This window comes from Gigantopelta aegis, chromosome 3 (genome assembly GCF_016097555.1).
Source record: "Gigantopelta aegis isolate Gae_Host chromosome 3, Gae_host_genome, whole genome shotgun sequence".
In the NCBI taxonomy this organism is placed as follows: Eukaryota; Metazoa; Mollusca; class Gastropoda; order Neomphalida; family Peltospiridae; genus Gigantopelta; species Gigantopelta aegis.
This window is the reverse complement of record NC_054701.1, coordinates 1,704,895-1,718,088: the sequence shown is the minus strand read 5'-3', so window position 1 is coordinate 1,718,088 and position 13,194 is coordinate 1,704,895. Positions and strand designations below refer to the sequence as shown.

The 13,194-nt window shown below is 37.7% G+C and overlaps 1 protein-coding gene across 5 annotated transcripts in view; it reads right to left on the bottom strand.

Moving 5' to 3' along the window:
• Positions 1-2,202: 2,202 nt before the first annotated feature.
• LOC121367355 (AP-1 complex subunit beta-1-like) overlaps positions 2,203-13,194 on the bottom strand; it is a 32,429-nt gene continuing 21,437 nt past the window's right edge. For all 5 annotated transcript variants that reach the window (XM_041491475.1, XM_041491479.1, XM_041491476.1 and 2 more), the window contains 8 exons: positions 12,558-12,814; positions 11,605-11,833; positions 9,802-9,897; positions 7,829-7,974; positions 6,530-6,659; positions 5,674-5,845; positions 3,064-3,218; positions 2,203-2,341 (listed from right to left, as the gene is read on the bottom strand). In XM_041491475.1, coding sequence (XP_041347409.1) covers positions 2,267-2,341; positions 3,064-3,218; positions 5,674-5,845; positions 6,530-6,659; positions 7,829-7,974; positions 9,802-9,897; positions 11,605-11,833; positions 12,558-12,814 — 1,260 coding nt within the window. In that variant the 3' untranslated portion in view covers positions 2,203-2,266. The remainder of the gene's footprint in view (positions 2,342-3,063; positions 3,219-5,673; positions 5,846-6,529; positions 6,660-7,828; positions 7,975-9,801; positions 9,898-11,604; positions 11,834-12,557; positions 12,815-13,194) is intronic.

Here is a 13,194-nt window from a genome sequence, read left to right as displayed (position 1 = left end):
GAGGCCGACATCCATGCACATTGCTACTGACTTTATGGACATCTTGTCTTCATGAGATTACAAGGGAAATGGTTGATTTTAATACCTGATCCTAGAACTTTACAGATTATTAATTATTGTGGATTACCGAAGTCAAAACAGTGTTATTACTGCAATTAAAATATTGAACACTCATTATTTGTGTTTTTGTTAGCCAATACTAGTTGTTAACAATAAATTTACCATCATAATTCAGACTGTATGCAAGTAAGAAGTTTGTTTTGTTTAACAACACCACTAGAGCACATTGATTTATTAATCATCGGCTATTGTATGTCAAACATTTGGTAGTCTTAGAGGAAACCCGCTACATTTTTTCATTAGTAACAAGGGATTTTTTATATGCACCATCCCACACAGGATAGCACATACCATGGCCTTTGATATACCACTTGTGGTGCACTGCCTGGAATGAGTGATCGCCCAATGGACCCACCAAAGGGGATTGATCCTAGACCAACCACGCATCAAGCGAGCACTTTACCACTGGGCTACATCCCGCCCCTTTTATGCAAGTAAGAATATTTTGTTACACAATCATGGTATAAAAAATCAAAATGGGGGGGGGGAAGGGTTCTTTGTGTACATTATAAAAAAAAATTATATCACTGTATAAAAAAAGTTTTACCAAAACAAACGGCAGCAACAAATAATTTTTCTGTCATTGGGTCCAGGCATGCATTTTGGGTAATGGCAAAATATCTACTAGTTGCTCCAAGTACTGTGTTTAGTTTTTGAGTTTATTTTGTCTTCAACATGTCACAAGTTTGACGGGTCACCTGTTACTACAGTAGAATTAAAACAGAAAACCTTTTAACATGTTTATGTAAATGTTTATTAGACATACACATACATAAAATATACAAAAACAAAGCATCAACAGTATTTTTCACAAAACCCACAACAAAATAATGGAAATAAAAAAAGAAATATCTGTATACTTAAATTTGTATGTTTTCAAGGCTTATTACGAGGACACAAGTCTACATTAGATAAAAACATTGAACCATGTTAAATCTCTGACCTATCAGCAGCTAGTTGCACATATAATCTGACCAATCAAATCTAACGCCATATACCCTACATTATTCTGCTTGGCTCTAACGAGTAAGTGCAACAAATATCTGAACTACTTGAACAAGTATTTTACTGGAATGTAATGTTTAATACAACTTTTAAGTATGAAAGTTTGCATAAAAGAAAGAAAAAAGATTGTGGGCTAGGAAAGTAAGTTTGTTTGGATAGCTTACATATAAATTTCATGAGATTTGCTCTATTTCACTGAAAACAAAATAAGTTTTTGCAATACTGATCACACAAAATTTACTTTAAAAAAGAACAATGATAGTGATGTGATGGAATGTGATTCCAATAAGATATTTAAAATGTAATTACAACCAATTCTAAAGTTATTCACAATATCAGTCCGGACAGGAAAACTAATGTTAGACAGCAATAAATTAGTGCCTTGTGTAGTTAATCTCAAATAATTTAATGTGCGGCAGTCACTGAATACAGCCTGGAATTAACTGAAACCTCAATTAAGGGAAACTTTTCAAGATGGATTCACTCAAACTGATTATGTGACTTTTCTAAAATGTCTGATATTGAAACAACACCAACACAAAACCGAGCACAACGTGATGCCTACATTGCTGTACTAAGTGTTACACTGTATTATATGGTGTATGTGTCTAGTCTCATTACACTGTATTATAAGGTGTGTGTGTGGAGTCTTGTTACACTGTATTATAAGGTGTATGTGTTGAGTCTCGTTACACTGTATTATAAGGTATATGTGTCTAGTCTTGTTACACTGTATTATAAGGTGTATGTGTCGAGTCTTGTTACACTGTATTATAAGGTGTATGTGTCGAGTGTCGTTACACTGTATTATAAGGTGTACGTGTCGAGTCTCGTTACACTGTATTATAAGGTGTACGTGTCGAGTCTCGTTACACTGTATTATACGGTATACGTGTCTACACTGTACACTTAGGTGTACGTGTCGAGTCTTGTTACACTGTATTATAAGGTGTATGTGTTGATTCTTCCTCTCAGGTAGATGATCTTGCCAAACTTGACAAAGCAGTCTTTAGTTTTATTTTCTCAACACCTATTTTATCACTATCATGCACTGTTCAATCTGTTTAATAGCAGTCTTTTCCTTCAGTTTACTAGTAGTATTTCTCTGACCAAAGTTAACCATTTGGTATCTCATCTAAGACTAGTTGTGGAGAATAACTTCATAGGCTTGTTGAACACCACTGTATACATCTAAAGCTCTACACTTCAATGATAACTGTAATAGAAAATACAAATACATAAGAATTATTTCAAATTATGTAATTGAACTACAAAACAATGGCATTTTGATGTTTGCTTTAACTGATAATATAGGCACAAAATACTGAAATTTCAATAAGTTTGTAAAAAAAGAAAAGAAGAGAGACCGTATTCATTCTACAATAACAAAATTACATCCAATGAAAGAAGAAAATATATCCCCTTTCATATATGTTCAAGCCTTAACTCAACGCAATATTATGTTTTTCAATTAATAAACAGATGTAAAACTATAGCTTTAGAATGTCTGGATTTGGGTGAAAACTAATGTATATGCAAAACAGAAGTATTAATTATAGCATCAAACGAAGGAAGGAAATGTTTTATTTAACGACGCACTCAACACATTTTATTTACGGTTATATGGCGTCAGACATATGGTTAAGGACCACACAGATATTGAGAGGAAACCCGCTGTTGCCACTTCATAGGCTACTCTTTTCGCTTAACAGCAAGGGATCTTTTATATTTACCATCCCACAGACAATGTAGTACATACCACAGCATTAGATATACCAGTCGTGGTGCACTGGCTGGAACGAGAAATAGACTAATGGGTCCACCGACAGGGATCGATCCCAGACCGACCGCGCATCGAGCTACGTCTCGCCCCTATAGCATCAAGTGAAAAACTGATTACTACTATATTAAAAGTGTCCACATTAAAGAGCCACTGACCGTGAAGCTTGGGTTTCCTGGCTGTATCTTGAGTTCTGCCAGAACCTTGATACCATTGGACAGTTTGAGAGACTGGTACAGCATGTCCTGGCCCTCCACATTACGCTTGGCAATTGTGAAAATATTGCTGTTCTTTAGTTTCTGTGAAACTGTATCTGAAAATGAAATGAAGAAAATATAAATTATTCAGTAACAAAAAGTGTAAAGCTTCTTGACAAGCACTGTGTTTATAAACTGTGGTTACAATATATATACAGAGATCTTAGAAATCTCTGGCACTTATATAGTGATTACAAAGTTACAATATATCCTAGATCTTAGAAATCTCTGGCACTTATATAGTGATTACAAAGTTACAATATATCCTAGATCTTAGAAATCTCTGGCACTTATATAGTGATTACAAAGTTACAATATATCCTAGATCTTAGAAATCTCTGGCACTTATATAGTGATTACAAAGTTACAATATATACAGAGATCTTAGAAATCTCTGGCACTTATATAGTGATTACAAAGTTACAATATATACAGAGATCTTAGAAATCTCTGGCACTTATATAGTGATTACAAAGTTACAATATATACCTAGATCTTAGAAATCTCTGGCACTTATATAGTGATTACAAAGTTACAATATATCCTAGATCTTAGAAATCTCTGGCACTTATATAGTGATTACAAAGTTACAATATATCCTAGATCTTAGAAATCTCTGGCACTTATATAGTGATTACAAAGTTACAATATATACAGAGATCTTAGAAATCTCTGGCACTTATATAGTGATTACAAAGTTACAATATATACAGAGATCTTAGAAATCTCTGGCACTTATATAGTGATTACAAAGTTACAATATATACCTAGATCTTAGAAATCTCTGGCACTTATATAGTGATTACAAAGTTACAATATATACCTAGATCTTTGAAATCTCTGGCACTTATATAGTGAATACAAAGTTACAATATATACCTAGATCTTTGAAATCTCTGGCACTTATATAGTGATTACAAAATGTAGTATCTTAGAAGATGAAAAAAAGAAGTTAGTTTTGTTGAACGACACCACTAGAGCACATTGATGTATTAATCATCGGCTATTGGATGTCAAACATTTCGTAATTCTGACATACAGTCTTAGAGAAGAAACCCTCTACATTTTTCCATTAGCAAGGGATCTTTTATATGCACTATCCCAGACAGGATAGTACATACCACAGCCTTTGATATACTAGTCGTGGTGCACTGGTTGGAACGAGAAATAGCCCAACCATGCATCAAGCAAGCGTTTTATCAGCGGGCGACATCCCACCCCCTTAGAAGATGGAAATATTCATTTTAAATAAATCGGGGATATGGTACTGACTTAACTGATCTGAAATTATCTTTAAAAAAACCCACTGAAAACAATACGTTATAATTACACAAAGTCTACTTTGACAACATTATTTTATGCAAAAAGAAAAAAAAAAAAAAAATGAAAAAAAAAGCTTAAATGAGATGAAAAGCTGACAAAATGACATTGATGGAATATATTTACAAGATGCAGAAATTATACTCGACACCAAAAGTTCCTGTGACATCAACGTTTTCAAAGAAAATTTTATTTACTTGACAAATAGTTTCAAACTGATTCATAAGTAACATGAACAGAATGCAACCATGTGGTTTGATGGTGGCTTGCATGCAACATTCAGGTTTAAGAAGACATTCACCAAATTTAGAATTCAGCCATCTGTAAATCAACACATTTTGGTGGCAAATTTGTGTTTAGTTTTTGTTATATAGCCAATCACATCATTGTCAAAAACACATTTTCTTTTCGACTGCATTACCATATTATCCCTTATGACTGCTAGCACAACACTGAACTAGAACTAAGTGCATGTGTTGCCATGGCCAGCACGATCTCCTGACCTTATGACTGCTAGCACAACACTGAACTAGAACAAAGTGCATGTGTTGCCATGACCAGCACGATGTCCAGACCTTATGACCGCTAGCACAACACTGAACTAGAACAAAGTGCATGTGTTGCCATGACCAGCACGATGTCCAGACCTTGTGACTACTAGCACAACACTGAACTAGAACTAAGTGCATGTGTTGCCATGGCCAGCACGATGTCCAGACCTTATGACCGCTAGCACAACACTGAACTAGAACAAAGTGCATGTGTTGCCATGACCAGCACGATGTCCAGACCTTGTGACTACTAGCACAACACTGAACTAAAACTAAGTGCATGTGTTGCCATGGCCAGCACGATGTCCAGACCTTGTGACTGCTAGCACAACACTGAACTAGAACTAAGTGCATGTGTTGCCATGACCAGCATGATGTCCAGACCTTATGACTGCTAGCACAACACTGAACTAGAACTAAGTGCATGTGTTGCCATGGTCGCACAATCTCCAGACCGTATGAGGCAAGATGACTGCGAGATATTTCCCTGGGTATGGAACACTATTCCACAAGTATGCATGCATATGACCAGTTTCATACGATGTAGATGCACCACTGGCATTTATACTTGTATTTGACTGATTTTATCACAACACAGGAATGCTTGGCATTCGAGTATATAACCTGGAGTGAGTCCTACCTGCATTGTGCTGAACGTTGTTGATGGTGTACTGGACTTCGTTGGTGGACGGGATTTCCTTCCACGTGGCCAGGAACTCTTTCTTGTCCATCTCGCCATCCTCGACAAACAGCACGTGCATCGGAATCGTCACGCTGAAGTAGAACACGCTGATGTTGTTCTTGATGGCAATCTGAGAAAACAAAACACACACATGCAGTTTGTTAACAGAATTACCAGACTCGGCTCTGAGAACACAAAACACACACATGCAGTTCTTGATGGCAATCTGAGAAAACAAAACACACACATGCAGTTTGTCAACAGATTTACCACACTCGGCTTCTGTCTTGCTTTTTACTGGAAAAATCAGATTGTTAATATTAGCATACAAGCCTTTTATAAAAGAAGGTTTTTCTGGAAGGAGTAACAGGCCATACTGTTGAGATGTAAAAATTATAAAGGTACAACAAATTAGCAAGGGAGGGTGTTTGTAAAAATGTAACTTAACGAGGGCAAGATTAAATAGCTAAATCAAAGAGTCCAAACGTGGAAAAATGGAGGTGACAACAAAGAGCTGGTTAGATTAGAAAAATGGAGGTGACAACAAAGAGCTGGTTAGATTAGTTACATGCTCCGTGGTTTTCACCAAAATGGGTTAACTCCCCTTTTTTGTCGACATAATTATGCCAGTGGTCTATACCTAAAGTTACAATTATTTAAACATAACACCATTTTTCTCTGCCACCAGTGGACTCATGACTCATAAAACTCTCTTCAGCTGTGGATTCTGGTCGAACTAAAACGTAATAAGGCTGCAACTTTACATTATGAGAATGCTGTGTACAAGTCCGATGAAATGTTTAATTAAACTGACCTGTAAAGAAAGTAGAGGATCCATTTTCTGCACGGCCCCCTGTGTGTTCAGCAATAATGACGTGCTCGCTGTGCCGTTGGGAGTGAGGGGAGATGGGATGTCAATGGGCTGTGCTTGCTGCATACCAAAACTAAACACAAAACAAAAACACTCATTTTGAATGATTCTGAATTCATCTGCTTGTAAGTTTATTAATATCTTAATACAAATAAGCAAAAATTTATTAAAATCGGAATAAAAATAAGTAAAGGTATATTAAGATCTGAATAAAAACAAGCATTATGAGAGTACTGCTAAAGCAATACATGTCCCCTAGCAGGCGCAATCACTTTTCGTATCTCTTACATTCAACGGCCATACCTCTGTGAAAAGTCGGTAAATCACCATCAAAGTTAAACTTGATAAGTAACAGTACGTGATAAAGCTATATACAAAAATGCATCTCAATATTTTCAGGCATTGCAAAACAAAAGTCTGGGAAACAAATTTTTACCTCTCTTAAGTTCAAAGGCCATAACTGTGTCAAAAATGGGTAAATTGCCAGGATAAAAAAAAAGAGAGTAAAGTCTGTTTTATTTAACGATGCCACTAGAGCACATTGATTTTTTATCTTATTATCGGCTATTGGACGTCAAAAATATGGTCATTCTGACACTGGTTTTTTTAGAGGAAACCCACTGTCGCCACAGAGGCTACTCTTTTACGACAGGCAGCAAGGGATCTTTTATTTGCGCTTCCCACAGGCAGGATAGCACAAACCATGGCCTTTGTTGAACCAGTTATGGATCACTGGTCGGTTGACGTGGTTTACACCTACCCACTGAGCCATGCGGAGCACTCACTCAGGGTTTGGAGTCGGTTTCTGGATTAAAAATCCCATGCCTCGACTGGGATCCGAACCCAGTACCTACCAGCCTGTAGACCGATGGCCTAACCACGATGCCACCGAGGCCGGTAAATTGCCATGAAAGTCAAACTAGATCTCCAACAGTAAAGCTATACACAAAATTCAGATCAATATCTCAAGGCATTCTAAAAAAACCCACAAAAAACAAACAACTAGAAAATATATGTGGGACAGACAGACCGACAGACAGGATGGAGATTAAACCAATAGTTCCCTCTGGTTGGACCGGTAGGGAACTAATAAGTAAAAGTATATTAAAATCTTAATAAATAGGAATTCATTGTTTTGTCATTTTTTAAGCTTTTGAAACATTCTCTGAGACCAAGTCTTCTTAAACTTAATACTTGAAAATTATAAATGATTAAACTATTTTAATTACAAGTCGGCCTCACCTGTTTTTATTAAACTGGATGGCAAAGCCTGCCATCGCCTGCATGGCCTTGTTCATGAAGGTCAATTCCATATAGATTCGCCCGTTTCTTCTCGCAAACGTCCCTGTAATCTCTAAACCTTTACCTTTAGCAGCTGGAAGCCAAACCTGAAAGAAACCAAAAACATGTGACCCTACATTTTACTGGACTCTCAATCCCAATTAATTGCATGACAAACATACACAGAACATTCAAACTAAGTAGCATGAGTTAGCTCTGGAATAACAATATTACAAAGCAAACAAAAACCATGTGCACAATTCAACAATGAAGTATAAGATCTGTTCAAACTGTTTTTAAATGACCTTCTTGCAGTGTTAATTTCATGCAAGAACTGTAACGGTTACAGTAAACTTGTGATCAAACCAATGTTGACAACTGCATGCAATATGCCATCATTTGTCAAAGCATACTAATATTACATGTCACAGATGTTTACTGCGAGTACGCTAAAAAACACCACACAAGAGTTCAGCTGAATTAAATGTCTCACCTACTATAAACAATTGCATCCATAAGTTCATCAAAAGGGTACATTTTAAAAACAACTTTTAAGAAAGTTAATTTGTAAAAATTCAATTAAAATTATAATTTTATTAATGTGTTTTTTTCAAATACATTGTGATGAACATCGATCAGTACAACTATAAACTAGGTCTCATTAATGTAGGACTTGTAGTCTGTGAGAAATGGGAGCTAAATGCGAACCTTTATGTTGAGCTAAATGCGAACCTTTGTTGAGCTAACTGCAAACCTTTATTTTGAGCTAAATGTAAACCTTTATGTTGAGCTAAATGTAAACCTTTATGTTGAGCTAAATGCGAACCTTTATGTTGAGCTAAATGCGAACCTTTATGTTGAGCTAAATGTAAACCTTTATGTTGAGCTAAATGCGAACCTTTATGTTGAGCTAAATGCGAACCTTTATGTTGAGCTAAATGTGAACCTTTATGTTGAGCTAAATGTGAACCTTTATGTTGAGCTAAATGTGAACCTTTATGTTGAGCTAAATGTGAACCTTTATGTTGAGCTAAATGTGAACCTTTATGTTGAGCTAAATGTAAACCTTTATGTTGAGCTAAATGTAAACCTTTATGTTGAGCTAAATGTAAACCTTTATGTTGAGCTAAATGCGAACCTTTATGTTGAGCTAAATGTAAACCTTTATGTTGAGCTAAATGTAAACCTTTATGCTGAGCTAAATGTAAACCTTTATGCTGAGCTAAATGTAAACCTTTATGCTGAGCTAAATGTAAACCTTTATGCTGAGCTAAATGTAAACCTTTATGCTGAGCTAAATGTAAACCTTTATGTTGAGCTAAATGTAAACCTTTATGTTGAGCTAAATGTAAACCTTTATGTTGAGCTAAATGTAAACCTTTATGTTGAGCTAAATGTAAACCTTTATGTTGAGCTAAATGTAAACCTTTATGTTGAGCTAAATGCAAACCTTTATGTTGAGCTAAATGTAAACCTTTATGTTGAGCTAAATGTAAACCTTTATGTTGTCAATGGAAAGTCCTATCAATAAGGAAGGAAATGGTTTATTTAACGATGTACTCAACACATTTTATTTAGGGTTATATGGTGTTGAACATATGGCTAAGTACCACAAAGATATTGAAGGAGGAAACCCGCTGCCAATACTTCATGGGCTACTCTTTTCGATTAGCATCATGGGATATTTTATATGCACTATCCCATAGACAGGATAGCACATACCACGACCTTTGATGAACCAGTTGTGGTGCACTAGCTGGAATGAGAAAGCCCAATGGGCCCACTGACGGGAATCGATCCCAAACCAACCGCGCAATAAGTGAGCGCTTTAACACTGGGCTACATCTCGCCCCCCCCCCCCCCCATAAAGGAAAGACAATAATGTATAATTAAAACAACAACATTACATCTTTACAAGCATAACTAATAATTACCTCCTGTGGTGGGACATATGACTGTGACGCTATTCCACCAAATATATCACCCAGACCTCCGAGACTATCTCCAGCCGATACTCCACCTCCGCCCAGCTGTGAAGAAAAACTAAATAATTCACAACAAAACTTGCTATTATAGTAAACAATTGATAAAGGACACAAAAGATGGGATATTTTAACGACAGAAGGAAACAGTCAGAGGTGGGACACCATTTATGAGATGACTGGATTACAGAAACAATTTTGTATTTTAAGGCTGGCTTATAATATCAGGTTTTCAGACTAAATGGAGTAATCAAATCTGCTATAATAAAAATAATTTCTGTAACTTGTCTCAAAACGGCAGTGGAGATATATTTCCTCTGCACACAAGTGCATCTATTGTACCTTTTAGTATAGTTATAAATGCCTTATTTTATTAAATTCTTGGGTGGCCTTTATGACACCGATTTGGTTGAAAAATACTTCAAGAATTTAGTGTTTTTCATTATATACTCTTCAAAAGAAGAAACGCAAAACCACATTGTCGTAACATTTAATTGATTATATTATTGAATGGTGAGTCCAATAATTACCAAATGTTGCAGGATTGTTCACAATTCACTCTACAAGAGGTTAGACATGCGATGTGTTAGACTGTCCGTATCGGCAGACTGTCGACTTAATTATAGACACAAAGAGGTTAGACCTGCAAGACTGTCCGTATCTGGTCAATGTAGCCCTGTGCATTCAGGTTGCCCTGCACGTGGACCAGGTCAGTTCTGCCTGTGTGTGAGATGGCTGCCCACACCATGACTACCCCCGCCGAATCTGTCCACTTCCTGCACTTAATTATAGACACAAAGAGGTTAGACCTGCCAGACTGTCAGTATAGGCAGACTGTGGACTTAATTATAGACACAAAGAGGTTAGACCTGCCAGACTGTCCGTATCGGCACTGTTGATTTAATTATAGACACAAAGAGGTTAGACTTGTCAGACTGTCCATATCGGCAGACTACAGTAGCTGCGTTTTATCGAATGTAACCGTGGGAATGTGTTTGGGACATGTAATAGTCGACTTAATTATAGACAATTATAGCAAAGAGGTTAGACTTGCCAGACTGTCCATATCGGCAGACTGTTGACTTAGTTATAGACACAAAGAGGTTAGACCTGCTAGACTGTCCATATCGGCAGACTGTTGACTTAATTATAGACACAAAGAGGTTAGACATGCTAGACTGTCCATATCGGCAGACTGTCGACTTAATTATAGACACAAAGAGGTTAGACCTGCAAGACTGTCCATATCGGCAGACTGTCGACTTAATTATAGACACAAAGAGGTTAGACATGCTAGACTGTCCATATCGGCAGACTGTCGACTTAATTATAGACACAAAGAGGTTAGACTTGTCAGACTGTCGAGCCCCTCCCCAAGGAAGTCCATGCCAGCGGACTGTTGATTTAATTATAGACACAAAGAGGTTGGACTTGCCAGACTGTCGAGCCCCTCCCCAAGGAAGTCCATGCCAGCGGACTGTTGATTTAATTATAGACACAAAGAGGTTGGACTTGCCAGACTGTCGAGCCCCTCCCTGAGGAAGTCCATGCCACCAGGATGTCGATCCCCCCCCCCCCCCCCCCCCCACCCCCCCGAGGAAGTCTATGCCTGCAAACTATTGACTTAATTATAGACACAAAGAGGTTAGACATGCCAGACTGTCAAGCCAAAACCCCCTCACCCCCCACCTCCCTGAGGAAGTCCATGCCAGCAGACTGCTGACTTAATTATAGACAAAAAGAGGTTAGACTTGCCAGACTGTCGAGCCCCTCCCCGAGGAAGTCCATGCCACCGGACTGCTGCATGGGCTGCGCAGACGGCGTCGTGAACACTTGCTGCTGCTGTTGTTGGAACGGCGTCGGGCCGCCCAGGTCAATGTCCAGCAGATCTCCAATCAGCGAGTCGGCCCCGGGAATCACGGTTGCCTGGGGAACGGCCTGTTGGGCCTGAACTTCACTTGGAACCTCCTCCAAAATATTACCACTGTGAGGAAAGAATTAAAAATTACATGACATATTGAACGGTCAAAGCCATCTTAGAAAGTGTTTGTCTATCCACCCCACCCGTAAGCACATGTCAAATCAGCAGCTATTAAGGGTTTAACTACTGATTAGCAGCCAAGAAGTTTATATTGAAAAAAATAACACATATATGCTTGTTCTCACAGACAAGATAGAACATTCACTCATTTTAACTGAATGTTTGTTAGCAGTGAGTTATCAATGAGAGAGAAGTCGGTATAATGGCCTTACATCTGACTGACTCTGGGTGGGAATCAGTTCTAGGATGTGAACCCAGTATCAATTAACCTAAGTTGAATGGCTCACCACTACACCATTGGAAGGTTAGAAAATAAACTGTGTATCAATAAGTTTTTTAACTAGTAAAAATGACATAAAACACAAACTAATACAAGCATTGTATTTTAAAAGTATAATCAGTGGCGAGTTATAAACACTAAATACACAATAATTACATATTTGTGAAAATCACAGTTCACAAAATGGACTAGGAGTAAAATGTGACATTTTAAATAAAACTATTTGGTGTACTTTAATATACTGGTATTATATCCTTCAGAAAGTGAGTAGGACAGTGATCATTATGCTGATGGCCTACAATAAACATTCAACAGACATTCAAATCGAGTTATAACAGTCGATAGTAATAAATAAATGTATGTTCTCTCTTGCATCATTCTACTCACGACTGTGACCTTGGCGGCAGGGACTTCCTATAACCCCCGCGTCCCTCGACGAAGTTGTTGGGTGGTCTGTGGTAGACGGAGGCGAGGCTGGAGATGTGACAGATGAGCTCGTCGAGGAGAGTCGGTTCAATGAGGTCCGTCTCCTCCGAGATCAGAGGTTTCTCCGCCAGTACCACCTCCTTGGCGGCCGCTGGCGCCGTCGACAACAGGCGCCAGTAGATGTAGCCGCGGTCGCGCAAGTCAGGGTTGTCACTGTCCTGGTAACAAAATCAGTGTGTCTTTTAATATCAATGTGTAACTCTATGAAGAGATCTCAACTTGACCATCACAATGGAATCAGGAGTGTCTTGTGTTGTGTGTATCGCACTCATGTGCATTTGTGTATGTGTTGGATGTGTTCATGTGTGTGTGTGTGTGTATTTAAGTGTGTACTTAAGTGTGTACTTCACATGCTCTGCCTCCATGCATCACTGATATTGTTTTGGACATAAAATATACTCATTAGTTTCAATGACACCTCATTACATTAATGATCACTGATTACCAATTATCATTACTGCATCATAATTTTAAAATGTGATTTCACTGAAACTACATACTGAAGACTGGTATTCATCATCTCTATCTACTAAAACCT